General features: G+C 25.2%; 3 protein-coding genes and 1 long non-coding RNA gene across 12 annotated transcripts; 3 read left to right on the forward strand and 1 right to left on the reverse strand.

Annotated features, from left to right (window-relative positions):
* Positions 1-146: 146 nt before the first annotated feature.
* LOC126850668 (proto-oncogene tyrosine-protein kinase ROS-like) lies at positions 147-8752 on the forward strand. Of its 2 annotated transcripts, XM_050593892.1 has the most exons (10): positions 147-276; positions 461-645; positions 2573-2684; positions 3272-3365; positions 3480-4124; positions 5058-6493; positions 6659-6748; positions 6954-7171; positions 7482-7952; positions 8168-8752. In XM_050593892.1, exons 2-10 carry the CDS (start codon positions 553-555, stop codon positions 8513-8515), a joined length of 3507 nt encoding a protein of 1168 aa, XP_050449849.1. In that variant the 5' UTR covers positions 147-276; positions 461-552; the 3' UTR covers positions 8516-8752. The 2 variants fall into 2 exon arrangements, with proteins under 2 accessions (XP_050449849.1, XP_050449850.1); XM_050593893.1 differs by lacking the exons at positions 147-276; positions 461-645; positions 2573-2684; positions 3272-3365 and having other exon boundaries at positions 3482-3615; positions 3686-4124.
* A 596-nt stretch (positions 8753-9348) lies between these two features.
* Positions 9349-10362, reverse strand: LOC126850711 (uncharacterized). Its single transcript, XR_007687570.1, has 3 exons — positions 10221-10362; positions 9924-10141; positions 9349-9845 (listed from the first exon to the last, which is right to left on the reverse strand). It is a non-coding gene; the product is annotated as an uncharacterized LOC126850711 (long non-coding RNA).
* A 1189-nt stretch (positions 10363-11551) lies between these two features.
* Positions 11552-20127, forward strand: LOC126850685 (antitrypsin-like). 4 transcript variants are annotated; one of them, XM_050593927.1, is made up of 9 exons: positions 11552-11713; positions 11791-12130; positions 12351-12514; positions 12606-12785; positions 12867-13074; positions 13172-13389; positions 13500-13700; positions 13796-13925; positions 19677-20127. In XM_050593927.1, the coding sequence occupies exons 2-9, from the start codon at positions 12121-12123 to the stop codon at positions 19835-19837; spliced, it is 1272 nt and encodes a 423-aa protein (XP_050449884.1). In that variant the 5' UTR covers positions 11552-11713; positions 11791-12120; the 3' UTR covers positions 19838-20127. The 4 variants fall into 4 exon arrangements, with proteins under 4 accessions (XP_050449884.1, XP_050449882.1, XP_050449881.1 ...); XM_050593925.1 differs by lacking the exon at positions 13796-13925 and adding an exon at positions 19466-19595; XM_050593924.1 differs by lacking the exon at positions 19677-20127 and adding an exon at positions 14007-14444.
* Positions 20128-21710: 1583 nt separating this feature from the next.
* On the forward strand, positions 21711-24444 carry LOC126850686 (antichymotrypsin-2-like). Of its 5 annotated transcripts, XM_050593929.1 has the most exons (10): positions 21711-21868; positions 21948-22141; positions 22338-22365; positions 22530-22693; positions 22789-22968; positions 23052-23262; positions 23360-23568; positions 23684-23881; positions 23977-24106; positions 24185-24444. In XM_050593929.1, exons 3-10 carry the CDS (start codon positions 22356-22358, stop codon positions 24343-24345), a joined length of 1263 nt encoding a protein of 420 aa, XP_050449886.1. In that variant the 5' UTR covers positions 21711-21868; positions 21948-22141; positions 22338-22355; the 3' UTR covers positions 24346-24444. The 5 variants fall into 5 exon arrangements, with proteins under 5 accessions (XP_050449886.1, XP_050449887.1, XP_050449888.1 ...); XM_050593930.1 differs by lacking the exon at positions 22338-22365 and having other exon boundaries at positions 24185-24441; XM_050593931.1 differs by lacking the exon at positions 22338-22365 and having other exon boundaries at positions 21948-22137; positions 24185-24441.
* The last annotated feature ends 432 nt before the right edge of the window (positions 24445-24876 follow it).

Below are 24876 nucleotides of genomic sequence, written 5' to 3' on the forward strand. Positions count from 1 at the left end.
CTAAAGGTATAGAAAATATAGATGATTTGTTAAAACTTGGCTTATGAATGGTAACAAAACTAAAGATTTATAATTGAGTAATTTCCTAGTTGCCTATACTTTCTCGAACAATAATTATATATTGCACATTTTTTTCTTCTATTTGGCTTTTTTAAATTATATTAAGGGGAACTACAGAGGAAAATAACTGATAACTGACAACATTTATATTATTGTTCGATATAACCGAATATATGTGTCAGTTCATAGCATCGTCATTGGCTTTCAAGGAAAAAAGTGAGTATTTAATGACTAAAAGTTTCATAATTTGATGATTTGTAAAATACATCGTGATTGGTTATAAAGAGAAATTTTAAAAAGTAACGCTAGAAGAGATCTCATGGTTGATGTATTAAATAAATTTCAAGAAATAATATACGTAAAAAAACATCGATTTGATTAGCATATTGACATTATCCAGAATATTGATAGTATCAGTATTCATAGCTGAGCCACCAAGGATTGCGCGAAAATTGATTGAGCCCAAGTATTTACAAAAAGAAAATAATTATTATGTCAAAAACGGTATTATGTGTTTTACTGAAAGTGTTAATGTTAGCGAGAGCAGATACCTTGTCAAAATATTCGGATTCAGACTTCATACAGGTAAGAGATTGTTTTGTTGCATATAAAATTAAATGTTATTATAACTAATAATTTATATAAAATAACTAAAACTGTTTATGATAATTAAATATATGTATTATATGATAATAAAATAAAATTATGTAACATAAAACACTAGAAAACACTAGTATGTGTAAAATTATAAAAAAAAAAGAATGAATAAATTTTAGAAATTTTCTTTATTAATGAATATTTTATCTTACAAAATTAATTAATTAAGATAGTAATTAAAATTTGATTTTATTATCTTTGTTTTTTTTTAAATAGTATTTTAAACAATATTAAAAGATTTCTAGTTTCTTCTGCGATATATTAATATATACTGATTTTTATGTAATTGTTTTTTTAATTCCTGAGACATTTTTTTTTAATTACTTACAATTATTTATTAGCATAATAAGATTTGTACTAAATCAGTTTTTATTTAAGAAAATTAATTCAAAAAATGAGCATTATTTTTTGATTAAGTTAAGAACAAATATATATATATATATATATATATATATATATATATATATATATATATAATAGAACAGAACTACTAAATATCGAAACCAATGAGTATTGATATAATAGATTTTAGAGTTGTATCAATTAATTATAATAATGAAATCAATATTAACAGGAATCAACAATATACCAATCAGCCGATTTTCGGTTGCGCTTTTATATATACATAATTTTAATATATTTATGTTATATAGCCATATGCGTACAATCTTATGCAAATAATGTAGATTAATTACAATATCATGTTCTCCAAAATTTGTTTAAAAAATGTAACCAAAAAAATAACCAAAAAAAATTCGACAAAAATTTACAAGAATTTATATAATTTTCATGACCATAAAAAAAGGCAATATTTATAATATTTATATTCTTGAAGTAGAAACGTTATTGAAATTTAAATGATAACAAATAAATTTTTGAAATAAAAATCGTTTTAAAGTAAAATTACTTATTCGGAGAAGTTAACTAACTTACCGTAAAAAATCCAATTTGTTAAACAAAATTGTTTTGACAATTGAAACTATAAAGTTACATATATAATTTTATATTTAAAAGAAACGGTTGTGCATTCTTATTAATCTTCATTAATTTTTTCTGCACGATTTTCGGCTGTCGCACATCAATTGATATAACTGCATACCAGACCGTCTGGATCAACGAGCATCAAGCGTCGAGCTATATTGATTTACATAACAAATTCATTGATCTAAACGATCTTATAGATGTCCATTTGAGGCCAATTTGTGTGCGATTGCTCTTCCTCTTTCATATAAGAGTCGTATTTGATATGCAAGAAGATGTCTTGAAAAACAATAAAAATAGATTTAAAAACATGTAATTACATTGTAGTTAATATATTATCGAACAGGAGAGATATAAAGACAAATCAAATATAAAGACAAATGAAGCCAATATAATTAAACAAACAAGACAGTTGAAAACAAAGAAAATTTCTATAAAATACATATAATAAAATAAGAAACTGGGCAGGAGGAATTAAAGCGCAAAGCGTTTTTCAAAAAATTTTCTTTTGATTACCAAATGTTTTTGTCCTTGTTTTGGAAATGAAACGTTTCAATATTGATATTATAAATCTATTGAAGATAATCCAAAACATGGACAAAGATTTCACTTGCCTAATTTCTTATTTTATTATTATATTAATTAAATAAACGAGTATTTCAGCTACAATATTGGAATACATGGTGGACAATTTAAAACACGACGTACTATTTTCAAGTATGAGCGTATATATTTATTAAACAAACAAATTTAATTTTATTTGTACATATTTTATTTATTATTTAAATCATTAAAAAAATAACAAATAGCCCACCAAATAATGCGTAATTCTTTTTGTATGTTATATTTTATCAAGGATATTCCAATATTTCAGAATAACAATTTACAAAATTTTAAATCTCATCGGAGTCATTTTGATAGTGTGGGCATGAGAAATAAAGTTGAGATTCCATTTGCAAATACATCTGTGATCTCAGAATCTATTGGTAAGTTGCAAACAAATGTATAAGTTGTTAAAAAAAATCTGCAATAAAAGAATTGCAAATATAATTTACAGAAAAAGCAAAAATATTAATAGAGAATAAATTACCAAAAAAAAAATATCTTTCCACAGCTAGAAAAATATAATTGTCTTTTTACAGCAAAAAGAGAAAGAAAAATTCACATAGTATGTAAAATTAATCAAGATTTAATATAAAGCCACCATTAATTATATTACTTAATTTTGCTAGTTTATTTATTTTTTTTAGAATAATCACAAATAATATATTTTTGATTTTATAATCAACAAGATATTTTCAAAAAACGTTTAATGGTTTAACAAATTTTTTATTTGTTATTGATTCGTATTTTGACAATTACTTTTTTAATTTTTAAAATATGCAAATTTTTTTATATTATTTTATTATTTTAGAAATTACTTGCTGTATTAATTTCCATATTTTGTAATTTACGTTTACTTTCTTTTTTGCTCTTATTTTTACTTTAATTTCTTTTTTCCAAATTACCAAGATAATCAAGATAATGTTTTGTATACAATTATGTCAATATGCTTCAACCTTCAAATTTTTAGAAAGCATTTTAAGCAAACCAACATCTCCCAGAGCATTTGTAGAGTTTCATAATGAATTCCAAAATGAAGAAAACAACATTTCTGTGACATTCAGGTAAGAAAATCTAAATTTTCAGTTTAGTACGTCACTTATATGTACATAGAATGACATTGGTTTTGTTACAATTTTACTAAATATAAAAACGCTAAAATCTTATTTTTTTTACAGATGGAACCAACCTGAATTTAGAGAGGAAGTAATACAAGGATATACAGTACAGTGTTGGTTCATCGAGAATCAGAAAGAGATTCAAATCTGTGACAAAAGTGTCTCAGCTACAATATTGGAATATACGGTGAACAATGTAAGACCTAACACGACGTACTGTTTTCAAGTACGAGCGCATACTAAAATTGGTGCTGGCCCTTACACAGATTTGATTGATGCATCGACGATGCACGAAAATCCAATACCGCAATTATTGATGGTAACGGAAAATGGTATCGACATATGGGATCTGGATTCAAAAATTAACGTTAGCCTCGTTAAAGTTAAGAACATTCAATCTGCCACATATTCGATAGCGGAACACAAAATTTATTGGAGCAACAAAGAGAAAGAGCTAATGCTATTTGAGAGGAATGAAAACAATATTACAAGAATAGTTAAGCTTCTAAATATTGCGTATTTGCTCTGCATTGACTGGATAGCAAGAAATCTGTACTGGTTACAATTTGACTTGAATATATCTAGTCTTTCATCTATGATGAGGCTCGATTTAACAATGTGGGAAAAAGGCATAGTGAAATATGAAAAAATTTCGGAAATAATGCCTTTTAAATTAGGCGGTTTTAATGTACTACCGTCCCTAGGGTATGTTAATTTTCATCCAATTAAAATAAATAGAAAGATAATCATGCATATTAAGGATCTCACCGATTTCAATGACTTTGACATATGTTACCAAGGACGCACTCTTGAATAACTTTTTGGAAGTTATTCAAGAACGCGTCCTTCGTTTAGTTATTGCTTATTACAAAGTTATTTAAAAATAAGTTTAACAAGTTATATTAAAGTAAGTTTAACGAATAAAACGTAATTATCTGATAATTACTATATATTAAAAAGTATACACATGCACATATATGGCATGTGTGTTATAAAGTGAAATTATAAAATTATAAACCTTTTTTTTTAATTTGACGGTTGAGCGAGGGAGATTTACTACGTTTTAATATGTATTTTTAGCAGAATTATATATTTGTGAGATATTGGATGGTGCGGAGTTCGGATGGGGAGGGGAGGGAGGAGATGAAGGTGACGCTGTCAAAATAGAAATTCAACTTACAAAAAAATATGAACAAATACGGTGTATTAAAAATAGTATTATGATTATTATATATTGAACACATATTTCACCAAATATATTCCTTGTTCAATATACATGGTGCCAGAAAATTACGTTCCATTCATTAAAGTAATTTTGTTAATAACTTTTTAATAAACAACGTCTGAAATTTTTTGAAAGTTGCTCAGGATCATATCTTTGACAACATATGTCAGAATTATTGTAATTGGTTATTTTTCCTTATAATTACCCTTGAATAATATTTTTGTTAATGATTTTTACTGATTTGTAATCTTTTAATAATTTCATATGGCCTTTTAATTAAGATGAAAAGCTATAAAAAAATAATAAATATAAATTTTATTATAAAAATTTTAAATATTTACTATATAAATAATTTTTTTTTGTTATTGTTAATAATGTTCTGTAATAAATAAAATAATGTATATATTTTTTAGAATTTTGTATTGGACAAGTTACGTTGATAATAGAAATCAGTTGATGCAATCTGATCTTGACGGAAATAACACTCAAATTATTGAGAATAATTTATCTATTATATGCCCCTTTTCACTCGGCAAGAACTCAAGAACGATTATCATGAAAATTGACGACATGAATTCTAAGATGCCGCTAATTTATTGGTTATCGTCCTATTTTTTCTTTGTGACAGACATTAATGGTTCTAGATGCAATTTGATTTTAGAATACAAAAACGTCGGCCGTAAAACTTACTTTCTATCTTTTGTATTGGACAAGACAAACATTTACATCTCTACATATTTCATAAATGGATATGTGTATATTTTGAAAAAAGAATACGCACTTCTTGATAGCGTAGATGCATTCAAACATATCCGAAACATGAGCAACATAAATGTGAGCATATCTGTAAAGTATTATGCTTTCGAGAAATCTTTGCAATCCTACCCTCCGACAAAATGTTTGACACCTGACAAAAGAGTGTACAAGATAGAAGAAGTGAATGTAACAACCAACAGCATCATCATAAATCTTCCGGAACCAGTTCCTAAGAGTGGATGCAAAAAGCACAACTTACCTGCCACTTTATATACAATCAATATAAGCTATTGTCTGGACAAAGAGTCTAACTTGTTCGATAATTTGACCGAGCAGACGTACGAGCGACATTACGAGATTCAGAATTTGACGCCTCTTACAGAGTACAAGTTACTGCTAATCCTAAGCAATTTTTACTCCGATCAGTTATCGATGGGCTCATTATTGGGCTCGGAAGTAACACTGAGAACTAAAGCAAGCAAGCTCGATGCACCGGACAATGTAACTGTTGAGGCTCTGACGCCTACTGTAGCGGCAGTTTATTGGATACCACCGAAGAAATTAAACTGCATTCCCGTATTCTACAAAATATACTGGACCTTAATTACTAACAATACGCGAGAAATAAGCGAGTCTCTAGTTGTCAATAAAATTGAATATAAGCTAAACAATAAATATTTACAGCAAATAATTGAATCATTGTTACCGGGACAAGTGTACTGGGTATATGTACGCATTTATCTAGCCAACTATAGCGATCTTTATACTAATAGTTTGAGCAAAACCTTATACATGTATCCGGAACCAAGCAATATAACTTTGAACAAAGTTAGCAGAAACGGTATGAATATCTCGTGGATTCCTAGCGTTAATTTGACAATTTATTACGTTATGCAATACAGAAATGTTGAGGCACAGAAGTGGCAAATTGCAAACAACTTTGAGCCGAATAATGAGGGGACAGTAATGTATTATATAAAAAACTTATTACCAGAAACTCTATACGAGTTTCGTTTGATACTCAGATACCCTAACTACGAGAAAGACTATATATGGCCATCTGATGGACGATTTATTTTTCCAACACTGACAAGTAAGCAAAAGAAAGACATTATAATATTTCATTTTATAGTTTATTTTCAATATAAATATGTTTACAAAATTTAGAAGCTTAGTAATTCGTAATAATAAAATTATAACTAGAAATAAGTGCTTAAATAAAATAAAGATATTAAAAACATATTTTTGCGTAACAAAGGTGGAACATCAGTTATGCGATATTATCTATCATTTATCGTAAGCTTGATTGCAATGCTTACTATAATCTGCATCTACTACTTTTATTACTGTAAGTATATTTGATACGCATTTAGTTCTTTAATTGCAGAAAGAAATCATATCTGACGTATTGTAATATATATATATATATATATATATATATATATATATATATATATATATATATTTTCTAAGAAAAGTGTTAATATTTTTGTTAAAAAAGCAATGTAAATTTTGCAATGCATATTATTAAGCATATTGTAATTTTATGACAGTATACCGACAACGCAAAAGAGACAGCGAGCAAGTTTTGTCTTCGACAATGACCAACATCGAATTAGCGATTCTACATGAGATACCTGATGGTAACCTTCAATTTAATACGTTATATAGTCCTATGCTGCAATATAATTCGGATGAATATGAATTCATCAAAATCAAACGTGAAGATATCAGATTAGAAAAACTTTTAGGCAGCGGCACGTTCGGATTGGTAAAAACGAATTTTTTCAATATTATACGCTATTTCAAATAATTATTTTTAACGTTATTAAATACATTAAATTTTAAATCTTTAAGAAATGAAACAGACATGTACTTCTCGATAAGAATAATTATATGAATAATTTTCTATAAAGGATTATAAGTAATGTAAAATTTTTGTGAAATAACATATACATGTACTACACTATGCATTTTTTCTTAAATTATTTAATTCATAAAATAAAATAATGTCACTTGACATTAAATTATACATTTTTTAATGAAACATGAATTTAAATTATTTAAAAATTTTTTTGCAGGTGTTTCAAGGAAAAGTAAAAAATTTAAAAAGATCGGGCACAGAGATATCGGTTGCCATAAAAACGCTTCGGAAAAACGCTTCGTCGCAAGAAAAAAAGAAGTTTTTAAAGGAAGCCAGGCTTATGAATCACTTCTGTCATAAACATGTGCTACAATTGCTGGCCATTTGCTCAGACGAAGATTCTCCATTGATCATATTGGAATTAATGGAAATTGATCTACTACAATATTTGAAGGATAGTCGAAAATTGCAACCGTCAGATTCGCACGCTCTGCGTCTGCACGATTTGTTCGCCATGTGCGAAGATGTTGCGCGTGGCTGCTGCTACCTGGAAAATCTGCGTTTCGTTCACAGAGATCTCGCGTGTCGAAATTGCTTAGTCTCCGCGAGAGATCGCGATAACCGTGTCATTAAAATTGGCGATTTTGGATTAGCTAGAGATGTTTACAAGGATGACTATTATCGCGTGGTAAATACATTTATCGTAAAACAAATCAAATTTTTTAGAAACATTTGTTCCTTTTTGTTAATATAATGCATTTTTACTTTGCATAAAATTAAAAAAAAATAGATTATTTCTATTTGTACAAAACAAGAGAGAACATTTTTCGTTCTAATATAAATGTTCTAAAAATTGACATTAACATGAACCGAAAGATTAACTGCTAATATCAAATGTTTTAGAAAGAACGAGCTCTTCTTCCCGTTTGCTGGATGGCACCGGAATCTTTGGTGATCGGAATATTTACTTCTCAGAGTGACGTTTGGTCATTCGGTGTTTTAATGTGGGAAATTACATCGTTGGGTGAACGTCCCTACACTGGCAAGACTAACGAGGAAGTGATAGATTATGTACGCGCTGGAGGCAGGTTGCCAATGCCTGTCAATTGTCCACCGATTTTGTACGAGTTGATGCTGCGTTGCTGGAGTCCTGCGGATCATAGACCAAACTTCAAAGTTTGTCTCAAAAATATTGTAGCTTTAAAAAGTGACATGGACGATACCTTGCTGAGTACAGTGGATATTATTTAGCCGATAAAATAATATTAATTAATGATTTTATTTTCCAAATGATCCAATGAGGAGCTCAACATAAGAAAAATCATTTAAAATAATTAATATTCTGCCGTTTTTAAGTTTACTCTTACAAGTGTAAATAATATAGCTGACGCTATTATTTTTAGATAAATAAAACAAGATCTAATGGTTTTGATTATTATAATTATTGATAAATTGTTACGGTTATTTTAGATAAAATACACAATTATATTACGTTAATGTATTTAGTATTTTTAAATATTAATATATATTAATACATTTATACTAATTTTTTAAACTGTCACTAACATTTTTTTTATTTCCTTACCTTTTTTTTCACTCATAATCTGGATGTATGACTGAATTAGTTTTAAGCGCAGAAATATTAAAAGAAAAAAAAAAAACAAACTTATAATGATACCAACATTATAATGACCATATTTCTGGCAGATAAAGGAGTGGATCTGGACTACTGGAAAAAAGAAATTAATTACCTAGAATTTCAATCAGCTAAAGCTGCACTCACAAACATTTTTGAGCAAGATATGGAATTATATTTATTTATAATTATACCTAATATACCTATATTATACCTAAATTTACGATTAAATATCATTGCAATATGACAGATATCTTTATAAGGTTTTTTTTTACAGAGATATAATATATAACACACAAATTGTTTTTATAAATTGGTTTTATTTTATAAATTTCCAGATATATATGACACATTTAAATCTTGCAAATTTTTTATAATGTATATTTATGCAAAAACATCAATCAGCATAAGAAGCAATAAAAATGTATAATGTGCTATCTCTATTTTTTATATTATATAATTATAGTTACATATTTGCTTAATTGTATATATGCATATTAATTATTTTCTTACACCTAATACATATGAGTGCAAATAATTTTGGCTTCCTTTAAGCAATAAGTAAATAGATCAGAAAATGACTATAACACACTTTCAAACTACAGATTATTTATTTATTAATGAATTTTATATAGATAATAAAATTAAAAATAATTTAAGCTATATTGTATTGTGGGATATTAACTTTATATATAAACATAAGCATGTAGTAAAATAAACATAAGATAATAATAAACATAAGAATGTTATTTAATCTATATAATAAAATAAAAATTAGTTTATAATTCTTCTTTTATTTCTATATTATATGTAATGTGATCTGCATTGTAAACCCCTTCCAGAAACCTCTGCATTCCGTTTATGTCTATTATATACATAAACGATTGATCTGAACAATAAATTTTTTCGGCGGTTTTACCGAATTTCTTTTCTTATTTTTGATAGCTGTAACGATTTTTTATTGTAATGCTTGCAATATGCAAAGTTCTATTATTTACAGATATATATATATATAATACTTACACTGTGATAATAATCCAGATAATATAAATCTCAAATCAAAAGTTGAATTAATCGTAAACATTGGTAAATATAACTCTATCTTCACATTTGTTTGTGTATGTAGTTTTAATTGATTTAAATTCATTAAAATTTACTTTATTTGATATATAGAACAGGCTGTCATGTCCAGATTTCATCTCTTCATTTGGCAAAAATATAGTCATTGTAATAACGTTACTCTGTAAAATTATTTTATTAATTATTTTTTGATTCAATATTTTATTTTCAAATGTTTTCTTATAAATAATAATTATTTACCAAAAGCTGAATTTCAATGAACTTGGCTTTCCAATGTGGTATTTCACCATGAATGAGTTTCGATTTTTCGAATTTAATCATTGCAGCCGAATACGATGCTGACGGAGAAATATTAAATTTGCGAATAAATATTTGTCCATCCAATTTTGGACATTTAATGTTGAAATAGAAAATGTTTACTAACATAATTTTTGTATCCTTGTTGATATTACCTTGTTTATACAAAATATTATTATTATTGAAAATGTACTTTCCATAAATTATACTTTATTTATACTTTATTGTTAGTCAATTGATTTATACCTGGAACAATTATTTCTCATATCTGATTTACTGTTTCTCTATTTGTTATTTCTTGGGCCCATGAATTTATAATTTTTGCAGCTTGCACGTCATTTCTGAAATCTAATTTTGAAATCGAACAATGGAATTTATTTTTGCACATAGATGAAAAATCGTCTGTTAGATCAACCGAATTGTGAACAAATATTGCAGTTTCCTTATAAAATCCGACATTTTTGAGTTTCTGAAATATTTTACTGTAGTATATATTGAATTAGTGTCCGCGAGAAATTATGAGAATGTCATTAAAAATTAGCGATTTTAGAGCTAGCTAAAAATGTTTACAAGAATGACTATTATCGCATATAAATGATACCTTGCTAAATCCAGTGAATATTATTTAGTCGAATTAAAAATTAAATGAATGTCGTTATTTTTTAAATTGCCCAACGAGAAACTTAATATAAAAAAAATAATTTTATATGTCTAATATTTTGCCGTTTCGGAGTTTAATCTTGAGATGTTAGATTTTTTCTCTTTAACTTCTTTCATCTTTTATATTTTAAACATGTTATAATTATAGAAATATGTATAACAAGCTATATCATGCTGTATTATTATATTATAATCATATATTTTGTTTATGAAATTGTTAATTACTAGTCTTCTGTAGTTATTTTCTGTCATTCAACAAATATAACAGTCAACAAATATAATAATTAATAATTTTATATAAAAAAACTTTTTTATATTAAAAAAATATAAACAATAAACGACAGCAGCAATCAAAAAAAATAATTTACAGCTTTAATATATGTAATTTGTAAATTATAAAAAATTTAATAAACATTTATCATTTAAATAAGGAAGTGATAAGGCTTCTTTGTTAAAAATAAAATTTAAATTGAGAGGGTTATTATAAGACATGTAAATATGTTTCAAAGCATGAGTTTTAGAAAGAATAACAGAATAATATTTATGAATGTTATTTCTCTCTTTTTCTTTTTTCAATTTCAATCACCTTTACGTGACACTACAAACAACAATATTGCTATAACGACCGTTACAGAGATGTAGGTAGACACGTATTAAGCAGTCGTGTATAATCATCGATAATTGTGGTATCAATTATTTCTAACCATTGCAACAAAAGTGCCATTGAACATCTTATACGAAAATTGTTCCTAAAGTTGGAAATTAATTTTGTTGAAGTAAGTTAAGACCGTTTATAAAATTACGTGAGACTAACTTGAATTTTGTTCTAAAATAACGTATTCTTTCTCTACAGTTATTTTTGATAATTTTCTTAATAGTTGATGCAAACAATACAATGCAGCTAGTATCTAATCGATGTTAAAAGAAGAGACTAAAATTGAACTAAATAATTTGCCTCTTTAAATTTTTGAATTTTGAAGCTTTTAAAGAATTGAAGAATTTAACTGGTCATTTAAGATAATTGATTGTTGGTACATAAGAAAAATTAAAAAGAAAACAAAAAAAGCTATATACATATATATAATATAAACGTATATTAAATTGCATAATTTATTCTTCAATTTATTCGATATAAGTATATACTTTTTATATATATATATCATAGAATTGGGATTTTGTTACGATGCATACAGGTAATATTACATTAATATTAAAAAAAATTTAAAATAATAATAATATACATATAGTTATTATATATATATATATATATGTATATATATACATGTATATATATATATATATATATATATATATATATATATATATATATATTAGTATCTAAGCCATAAATTATTAACATATTCAGAAATAACTGTTCTTTTTAATTTTATAATAAATATATTCTTTTAACAGCGCTGTTTGCTATCATCATCGCTAACATTGTGTATGCTTTCGATTTATCGATGCCATTTAACAGAAATATTTATAAAAAACTTGATCTATCTACAGCGATTGTAACATATGTAGAAATAAAGGATATACATAGTTTAAAATCACCAGTGTACACACATACATATGTAATTGATTTGTATCACATATAAGTTTTGAAATAATTTTTAATTTATCTTATATAAGTTTATGTCTAATTTTTAATTTATGTTTTGTCAGAGAATGAGAAACTTTGGAAATAGTCTGGTTAGTCCTATAGTTATGGATATGATAACAGCTTTACTTTTAAACGTACTTAAAAACTCGTCAAAGAAAGAATTGATAACATATTTGATCAGGAATAAAGTCGGTAAAATCCCTCTCAGCGATATGTACAAATCGGAATTCTCTTACTTAAATGTAAGGATGAAGAATGAAAAAATATACTATAGAACAAAATATAAATATACAAAATTATAATATAAATTATATGTCTTTTAGGATATCGAAAACATAGAATTGTATTTTGGAAATGCAATATATGTTCAAAAGTCAGTTAATTTAACAAACAATTTTATATCATTATGCATGAAAAAGAAACTTCATTGTTCAAAAGTAGATTTCAAGAATAACGTACAAACTGCAAGAATTATAAATTCATGGGTCGAAGAGAAAACAAATGATAAATTACCACACGTAATTTTTCCAGGTAATTATGTAAATCATTTGACTAACATTAAATTAAATATAAGTTAATGATAATTTATGCAAAGTACATTTTCAACATGAAAATATTTTACAAACAGATGTCGATATCAATAAGGATACAAAAATTATGTTGATAAATGTTGCGTACTTTCATATTGGATTGGATAATATAAAAGCAAAAATATCAGAAAAACGCAAATATTATGTTACTCCATCAAAACTGTTTTATGTTCCAACAATTCAAATTGAAAATTTGTCATTTATTTATGGCGAAGTACCATATTGGAATGCAAAATTTGTTGAAATTCCAGTTTCGGTAAATAATTATTAATTATAAAAAAAACTTTCAAGGATAATATATTGAATCAAAAGTTATCTCACAGAATATAAAAAATTATTATATTGAATCAAAATATAATTTTACAGAATGCCAACATTACAATAAATATATTTTATCCAATCGAAAAAGGATCTGAAGGCCTAGAATACATGTTAAATAAACTTGATTTTGATGAATTTAAATTAATTAAAAATGTATACACAAACAAATTTGAAAATATAGATTATCTAATTCTACCTAGGTTTACAATTGAATATCATGAAAATATGACAACATTTTATTATCAGGTAAATATTGTGTAAATAATAAAATCTGTTTACAATTGATATGTAAGAAAGATTCTGGATAAGTATTAAAAATAAAAACTGATAACCATTTGTAGAACGGTGTAACTACGATGTTCAAGAATGATGCGGACTTGACAGGTCTCTCCAAAATTCCTTTAAAAGTGAACAATATCTTTCAAACAAATTTTATAAACATTAATGTAAAAAATTCAGAAGCTCCAAATGGTAACCTACACATTGTGAATAATAAAAAACTTTAAGAAAATATTGCGTGTAAGCATTACAATAAAAAATTTTGAATTACAGTTAACGAAAATAAAGTAAGAGAACCGGCAGATTCACAGAAACAGCTGATCATAGATTGTCCGTTTTATTACGCAATCAATGTGCACGGAGAAGTAGCTTTTGCTGGAGTCATGCAAGCACCAGAATTTTTATTTAGAGGATATAGAAAAGATGAATTATAATTATATTTATTAATTTAAATTATATTTATTACATTCTTATATTTATTGAAAATTTATGTCACAATATATGTATAACTTAATTTGTTTTTAACTTTATCATATTAATGTATATAAAATTTAAGCATTAATTAATAAATAATTTGTATTTTGAAAATGTGCTTGATTGCTCATTTTTTGATCAATTATCTTATTATTTAAAAATAGCCAAATAGTGCAAATCAATTTGCACTTGTGTACATTAGATGTAACAAAATAATTGTATCCATTGCATAATTATATAATATAGAAGAGAGAAATAACACATATGCACTTTTTATAATTGACGCGCTTTATATTGATTGATCTTACATAAATTATGAGTGAATCTCGTCAAAATTTAACAGATTTTTTTTTTTTAAGTAATTATTTGCAGTTAGCAAAATTTATTTACAACTGATATGTAGGAGAGATTTTGGATAAATTCTAAAAATAAAATAAAACTGATAATTGCTTATAGAGGGACGTAACTACGATGTTCGAAGATAATGAGAACAAATCTCTCAAAAATTCCCCTAAAAATGAACAACATCAATCAAATAATTTCCGTAAATATTAAAGAAGGAAGTTTGAAAGCTCTAAAAGGTAATTTATACAACTGTGAATAATAAAAAATTTTAGGCTAATATTGTGTGTAAGCATTAAATATTAATAAAAAAATTTTGATTACAATTGACAGAAGCAAAATAAAAAAATCGGTAGATCCACTACAAGAATTGGTCGTAGACTGTTATTTATACAATTGATGTGCACGAAATGAAAATATTTTCTGGAACCACACGAGTACCAGTCTTTATATTTATAAGAGATGAATTATAATTTTTATTATATTTATTATTTTTATTAATATTCATTCTTATATTTATTGAAAGTTTATGTCACATAATGTATGTATAAATACTTATAACTTAAATATTTTAAATTTTATCATAATAATATACATAAACTTCAAGCATTAATAAATAAATAATCTGTATTTTGAAAATGTGCTTTAATCATTTTTTGATCAATTTTCTTATTGAAAGTAATCGAATTTTGCATTTATGTGCATTAAACGCAACAAAATAACTGTATATGCATATACAATCGAGCGAATAGGTATCTATAATTATAAAATAAAAGAGAGAGATAGCATATACGTACTTTTTATTTTTGACGCGTTTTATATTAATTGATCTTCTAGCATAAATATATTATAAAAAGTTTTTCTCAAGATTTAAAGCTATAAGGGTGATTCAAAACAACCTAATATCTTTGAAATGTTATATTCTTGAGCAAATTAGAAGCAAATTATAGCATAAAATCCCATAATAAATGATGTTTATTGTAAAATCGCAAAGTGAGACTGTTTCTTTTCTTTCCATTTTACTTAAAAATTTTGATATAATAAATATAACTACGATATCTTTTTTAATCTAACTTTTTCCTCTCGACTTAACTAATATGTGACATTACTAATAACTACGTTATTTTCGGCATCGGTATAGCTTTTAGGTTCATTAAACTACTTTAACTTACTCACTTGATAAATGCCTTCACTACTAAATATGTTCTCCAAAGTTTATTGTCGTGATATATATAGTTATATATTATTTATAAACGTTATTTACTCATCAATAACATAAATAATATAAAACCAAAAAAATCTTAGAAAGCGTAGCTCCTTTTAAAGCAGCGACGAGTATCTTAACAAAAAAAAAAAAATAATTCACAAGTGGAATGTAGCAAATAAAAAATAAAGCTTCGGCAAAAAAGTTTCATTTGAATCGATTATATAGACTGATGATTTATAATGATCACAAATACACAACATTCTATAGCTATATACATACGATCTTATCTAACAAGTAATGTAGTTAATTACAACATTATATCAATTCTCTAGAATGTGTTTGCGTTTAGAAATGTAACAATAACCGAAAAAATAATTCAACAAAAATTTATATAATTTCTATGATCATAAAAATACAATATTTATAACATTTATATTCTTGAAATTGAACAAACGTTGTTTAAATTTTAATGATAACAAAAATATTTTTGAAAATATCAGTTGGGTTAAGATAAAGTCACTTACTTTGAAAAGTTAACTAATTTACCATAAAAGAAAATTGTTAAATAACATTGTTTAAACAATTGAAAAGAGTTGTACTTTCATGTATTATATTATTTGCTAAGGGAAGCAGTTATACGAATTCTCTCAATCCGATTTACTGTGATTTGATTTTGGACTATCATACACATATATTGATATGGCTGCATTTCCATAGCAACCATCTGGGTCGACGAGCATCGAGCATGAAATTATAGTTATATTGATTTATATAACACCTTCATGGTCCAGACAGTTTAATTTGTGTACGTTAGCCCTTTCTGTTTGATATAAAATCTGTTTGGTATGCAAGAAGATCTTGCATATAAAAAGCAATAAAAACAGATTTTAATATAAAGAAAAAATAAAAATAAATTTGTAACTACACTGTAAAAAAAAAATGTAAAAAAAATGTAATTACAATGTATTTTTTAAACATATTATTAATCAGGCGAGATATAAAAAGAAATATTACGTTTATATGATTAAACAAACAAGAAATTTCATGACAATTTTTTTATTTGTATATATATTATTTATTATTATGAAATTGTTTATTACTAGTCTTCTGTAGTTATTTTCTATCATTATCAACAAATATAATAATTTATAATTTTATATAAAAAAACTTTTATGTTAAAAAAATATAAACAATAATCGACAGCAGCAATCAAAAAAAATAATTTACAGCATTAATATATGTAATTTGTAAATTATAAAAAATTTAATAAACATTAAACATTTAAATAAAGAACTGATAAGGCTTCTTCGTTAAAAATAAAATTTAAATTGAGAGGGCTATTATAAGACATGTAAATATGTTTCAAAGCATGAGTTTTGGGAAGAATAACTGAATAATATTTATGAATTTTATTTCTCTCTTTTTCTCTTTTCAATTTCAATCACCTTTACGTGACACTACAAACAACAATATTGCTATAACGACCGTTACAGAGATGTAGGTAGACACGTATTAAGCAGTCGTGTATAGTCATCGATAATTGTGGTATCAATTATTTCTAACCATTGCAACAAAAGTGCCATTGAACATCTTATACGAAAATTGTTCCTAAAGTTGGAAATTAATTTTGTTGAAGTAAGTTAAGACCGTTTATAAAATTACGTGAGACTAACTTAAATTTTGTTCTAAAATAACGTATTCTTTCTCTACAGTTATTTTTGATAATTTTCTTAATAGTTGATGCAAACAATACAATGCAGCTAGTATCTAATCGATGTTAAAAGAAGAGACTAAAATTGAACTAAATAATTTGCCTCTTTAAATTTTTGAATTTTGAAGCTTTTAAAGAATTGAAGAATTTAACTGGTCATTTAAGATAATTGATTGTTGGTACATAAGAAAAGCTAAAAAGAAAACAAAAAAAAACTATATATATATATATATATATATATATATATATATATATATATAATATAAACGTATATTAAATTGAATAATTTATTCTTCAATTTATTCTATATAAGTTTATACTTTATATATATATATCATAGAATTGGGATTTTGTTACGATGCGTACAGGTAATATTACATTAATATTAAGAAAAATTTCTTATAATAATAATATACATATAGTTAATATATATATATATATATATATATATATATATATATATATATATATCTATAAATTTTTAGTATATAAGCCATAAATTATTAACATATTCAGAAATAACCGTTCTTAGCTAATTTTATAATAAATGTATTCTTTAACAGCGTTGCTTGCAATCATCATTGCTAACATTGTGTATGCTTTCGATTTATCAATGCCATTTAACAACAACATTTATAAAAAACTTGATCTATCTACAGCGATTGTAACATATGTAGAAATAAAGGATATACATAGTCTAAAATCACCAGTGTACACACATGCATATGTAATTGATTTGTATCACATATAAGTTTTGAAATAATTTTTAATTTATCTTATATAAGTTTATGTCTAATTTTTAATTTATGTTTTGTCAGAGAATGAGAAAGTATGGAAATAAACTGGTTAGTCCTATAGTTATGGATATGATAACAGCTTTACTTTTAAACGTACTTAAAAACTCGTCAAAGAAAGAATTGATAACATATTTGAACAAGATTAAAATCAGTGAAATACCTCTCAGCGATATGTACAAATCGGAATTCTCTTACTTAAATGTAAGGATGAAGAATGAAAAAATATACTATAGAACAAAATATAAATATACAAAATTATAATATAAATTATATGTGTTTTAGGATATCGAAAACATAGAATTGTATTTTGGCAATGCAATATATGTTCAAAAGTCAGTTAATTTAACAAAAGCTTTTTCATCATTATGCATGAAGAAACTTCATTGTTCAGAAGTAGATTTCAAGAATGACGTACAAACTGCAAGAATTATAAATTCATGGGTCGAAGAGAAAACAAATGATAAATTACCACACGTAATTTTTCCAGGTAATTATGTAAATCATTTGACTAACATTAAATTAAATATAAGTAATGATAATTTATGCAAAGTACATTTTCAACATGAAAATAATTTACAAATAGGTGTCGATATCAATAAGGATACAAAAATTATGTTGATAAATGTTGCGTACTTTCATATTGGATTGGATAATATAAAAGCAAAAATATCAGAAAAACGCAAATATTATGTTACTCCATCAAAACTGTTTTATGTTCCAACAATTCAAATTGAAAATTTGTCATTTATTTATGGCGAAGTACCATATTGGAATGCAAAATTTGTTGAAATTCCAGTTTTGGTAAATAATTATTATTTATAAGAAAACTTTCAACGATAATATATTGAATCAAAAGTTATCTCACAGAATATAAAAATTATTATATTGAATCAAAATATAATTTTACAGAATGCCAACATTACAATAACTATATTTTATCCAATCGAAAAGGGATCTGAAGGCCTAGAATATATAGTTAATAAACTTGATTTCGATGAATTTAAATTAATTAAAAACCTATACATAAACAAATTTGAAAAATAGATTATCTAATTCTACCTAAGTTTACAATTGATTTTCATGAAAATATGACAAATTTTTATTATAAGGTAAATACGTGTAATTAACAAAATCTGTTTACAACTGATATGTAAAGAGATTCTGGATAAGTATTCGAAATAAAACTGATAACCATTTGTAGAACGGTGTAACTACGATGTTCAAGAATGATGCGGACTTGACTGGTCTTTCAAAAATTCCTTTAAAAGTGAACAATATCTTTCAAACAAATTTTATATACATTAATTTAGGAAATTTAGAAGCTCCAAATGGTAATCTGCACATTGTGAATAATAAAAAACTTTAAGAAAATATTGCGTGTAAGCATTACAATAAAAAATTTTGAATTACAGTTAACGAAAATAAAGTAAGAGAACCGGCAGATTCACAGAAACAGCTGATCATAGATTGTCCGTTTTATTACGCAATCAATGTGCACGGAGAAGTAGCTTTTGCTGGAGTCATGCAAGCACCAGAATTTTTATTTAGAGGATATAGAAAAGATGAATTATAATTATATTTATTAATTTAAATTATATTTATTACATTCTTATATTTATTGAAAATTTATGTCACAATATATGTATAACTTAATTTGTTTTTAACTTTATCATATTAATGTATATAAAATTTAAGCATTAATTAATAAATAATTTGTATTTTGAAAATGTGCTTGATTGCTCATTTTTTGATCAATTATCTTATTATTTAAAAATAGCCAAATAGTGCAAATCAATTTGCACTTGTGTACATTAGATGTAACAAAATAATTGTATCCATTGCATAATTATATAATATAGAAGAGAGAAATAACACATATGCACTTTTTATAATTGACGCGCTTTATATTGATTGATCTTACATAAATTATGAGTGAATCTCGTCAAAATTTAACAGATTTTTTTTTTTTAAGTAATTATTTGCAGTTAGCAAAATTTATTTACAACTGATATGTAGGAGAGATTTTGGATAAATTCTAAAAATAAAATAAAACTGATAATTGCTTATAGAGGGACGTAACTACGATGTTCGAAGATAATGAGAACAAATCTCTCAAAAATTCCCCTAAAAATGAACAACATCAATCAAATAATTTCCGTAAATATTAAAGAAGGAAGTTTGAAATCTCCAAATGGTAATTTATACAATTGTGAATAATAGAAAATTTTAGGCTAATATCGTGTGTGTAAGCATTAAATATTAATAAAAAAATTTTGATTACAATTGACAGAAGCAAAATAAAAAAATCGATAGATCCACTACAAGAATTGGTCGTAGACTGTTATTTATACAATTGATGTGCACGAAATGAAAATATTTTCTGGAACCACACGAGTACCAGACTTTATAATCATTTCCAACATAAACATGTGCTAAGATTGCTAGTCGTCTTAGACAAAGATTCTGCAATAATTGCGTTGGATGGAATAAATTTTGTTAATCTGCTACATTATTTAAGAGATAGTAAAACGTTTCAACCGTCAGATTTGCACACTCTATGTCTGCAAAATTTGTTTGCCATGTGCAAAGATGTGTGAGAAGCTGTTCCTACCTGAAATATCTGCGTTTTGTTCATAGAAATCTCGAGTTTTAAAATTGCTTATCCGCAAGAGTTTATGAGAACCGTGTCAATCAAAATTGGCGATTTTGAAGCTAGCCTGAAATGTTTACAAGAATGACTGTATTATCGCATATAAAAGATACCTTACTAAGTTTAGTGGATATTATTTTGTTAATAAGATTAAATTAATTAATGTCATTATTTTTTAAATTACCCAATGAGAAGCTCAATACAAAAAAAAATTATAAATATCTAATATTCTGCCGTTTTGATGTTTAATCTTAATGTCAAATTTATAAACGTATGGCATCAATGTATATATCAAGCAAAAACAATATTTTTCTTTTTAATTTCTTTTATCTTTTACATTTTAAATATATTATAACTATAGATATATAACAAGTTATATCATGGTATTATTATAATCATTAATTTTGTTTATAAAATTATTTATTACAAGTCTTCTGTAATTATTTTCTATCATCGTCAACAAATATAATGAGTTATAATTTTATATAAAAAAAACTTTTTTATATTAAAAAAAATATAAACATTATTCGACAGGAGCAAGCGAAAAAATACTTTACAGCATTAATATATGTAATTTGTAAATTATAAAAAATTTAATAAACATTAAACATTTAAATAAAGAACTGATAAGGCTCCTTTGTTCAAAATAAAATTTAAATTGAGAGAATTATTATAAGACACGTGCATATGATAAAGCATGAGTTTCGGGAAGAATAATAGAAAAATATTTATAAATTCTCTTTCTCTCTTTTTCCTTTTTCAATTTTAGTCACCTCTACGACACTACAAACAACAATACTGCTATTACAAAGGCGCAGGTAAACACGGTATTAAGCAGTCGTGTAACAGTCATCGGTAACTGTGGTGTCAATTATTTTTAACCATTGCAACAAAAATGCCATTGAAGATCTCATACGAAAATTGTTCCTAAAGCCGGAAATTACCGTTGTGGAAGTAAGTTTCGGACCATTTAATAAATTTACGTGAGACTAACTTGAATTTCATTTCAAAATAACGTATTGTTTTTCTGCAGTTATTTTTGCAGATAGTTTTTTTAACAATTGAAACAAATACAAATGCAGCTAGTATCTAATCGATGTTAAAAGAAGAGAATTTTGGATTAAAATTGTACCGAATAATTTGTCATTTTAAATTTTTCAATTTTCAAGTTTTCAAAAAATCGTGGAATTTAGCTCATCATTTAAGATAATTGATTGTTGATTGTTGGTACATAAGCAAAAATAAGGAGAAAACAAAAAAGCTATATACATATATATATATATATATATATATATATATATATATATATATATATAATATAAACGTATATTAAATTGAATAATTTATTCTTCAATTTATTTGATATAAGTTTATATTTTATATATATATATATATATATATATATATATATATATATATATAGAATTGGAATTTTGTTACAATGCTTACAGGTATTAATACTATATTAAAAAATTCTTATAATAATAATATATATATATATATATATATATATATATATATATAAATTTTAATATCTAAATTATAAATTATTAACATATTCAGAAATAAATAACCACTTCTTCCTGATTTTATAAAAAATGTATTCTCTTTGTAGCGTTGTTTACGATCATCATCACCAACATTGTGTGTGCCGCCGATTTATCAAAGTCATTTAAAAGCAAAACTTATAAAAATATTGATTTATCTGCAGCGATTATAACATATGTAGAATTGCAGGATATATCTAGTCCAAAAAAAACACCACTGTCTACATATTATGTAATTGATGTATTTGTATCTCATATAAGTTTTGAAATAATTTTTAATTTATCTTATATAAGTTTTCGTCCAATTTTTAATTTATGTTTTGCCAGGAACCAACATTCTTAGGAAATAATGTGTTTAGTCCTGTAAGTAGCGATATGATAGAATCTTTATTTTTAAACAGCGCTAGAGGATCGACAAGGAATGAATTGATGACTTATTTGGGCATTACTGATGATAAAATAAAACCTTTTAGCGATATGTACCGACCGGAATTGGCTTACTTAAATGTGGGATAAAGAATGAAAAAACAATACTATAGTACAAAATATGAAAATATAAAATTATAGTATAAATTGTATATGTTTTATAGGATATCGAAAACGTAGAATTGTATTTAGGAAATGCAATATATGTTCACAAGTCAGTTGATTTGACAAACGATTTTTTATCATTATGCACGAATGAACGTCATTGTTCGATTTCAAAAGTAGATTTCAAGAATAACGTAGAAACTACAAAAGCAATAAATTCATGGGTCCAAGAGAAAACAAATGATGAAATATCACAAATAATTTCTTTAGGTAATTGTGTAAAACATTTGACTAACATTGAATTAAATATAAGTTAATTATAATTCATGCAAAGTACATTTTCAACAAGAAAATACTTTACGGACAGGTTATATCGATAAGGATACAAAAATTATGTTGGTAAATGTTGTGTACCTCAACGTTAGCTTGGATAATGTAGGGAAGATAGACAAACGCAAATTTTATCCTTTTCCATCAAAAATGTTTTTTCTCCCAACAATTAATTTTGATAACTTGAAATTTATTCATGGCGAAATACCACAATGGAGTGCGAAATTTGTTGAAATTTCAATTTTGGTAAATAATTATTATTTATAAAAAAATTTTCAAAAATAATATGTCGAGTCAAAAGTTATATATCTCACAGGCTAATGAAAAATTATATATTGAATATCAAAATATAATTTTACAGAATGCCAACATTACGATAACTATATTTTTACCATACGAAGAGATGAAACTTGAAGGCCTGGAATACTTATTAGATAAAATTGATTTAAGTGAATTAAGATTACTTAAAACTATAAACCATTATGAAAATATAGATTATCTGTTTTTACCTATATTTAGGATTGTACATGATGAAAATGTAACAGATAATTTTTATCAGGTAAATATTGTGTAATTAATAAAATCTCTTTACAACTGATATGTAAGAGAGATTCTGGAGAAATTTTAGAAATTAAAACTGATAATTGTTTGTAGGAGGGTGTAACTACAATGTTCGGGGATGATGCTGATTTGACAAATCTGTCAAAAATTCCTTTAAAAGTGAACAGTATCATTCAAGCAAATTTTATAAACATTGATATAGGAAAATCAGAAGTTCCAAATGGTAACCTATCCATTTATAAATAATCTATAAGAAAATACTGCGTGCGTAAACATTACAATAAAAAATTTTTAATTACAGTTGACAGAAATAAAGTAAGAAATCTGGTAGGTTCACAGAAAGAGCTGGTCATAAATTGTCCGTTCATTTACGTAATCGAAGTGAACGAAGAAACAATATTTGTAGGAATCATGCAAACATCAAATTTTATATATAGGAGACATAAGACAGATGAATTATAAATTTTATTACATTTTTATATTTATTGAAAGTTTATATCACACAATGTATGTATAACTTAATTTTTTTTTAACTTTATAGTATTAATGTATATAAAACTTAAGCATTAATAAATAAATAATCTGTATTTTGAAAATGTTTAGTCATTTTTTGATCAATTTTCTTATTGAAAGTAATCGAATTTTGCATTTATGTGCATTAAACGCAACAAAATAACTCTACTGCATATACAATCGAGCGAATAGGTATCTATAATTATAAAATAAAAGAGAGAGATAGCATATACGTACTTTTTATTTTTGACGCGTTTTATATTAATTGATCTTCTAGCATAAATATATTATAAAAAGTTTTTCTCAAGATTTAAAGCTGTAAGGGTGATTCAAAACAACCTAATATCTTTGAAATGTTATATTCTTGAGCAAATTAGAAGCAAATTATAGCATAAAATCCCATAATAAATGATGTTTATTGTAAAATCGCAAAGTGAGTCTGTTTCTTTTCTTTCCATTTTACTTAAAAATTTTGATATA

The sequence above is a fragment of the Cataglyphis hispanica genome, chromosome 6 (genome assembly GCF_021464435.1).
Source record: "Cataglyphis hispanica isolate Lineage 1 chromosome 6, ULB_Chis1_1.0, whole genome shotgun sequence".
Classification (NCBI taxonomy): domain Eukaryota; kingdom Metazoa; phylum Arthropoda; class Insecta; order Hymenoptera; family Formicidae; genus Cataglyphis; species Cataglyphis hispanica.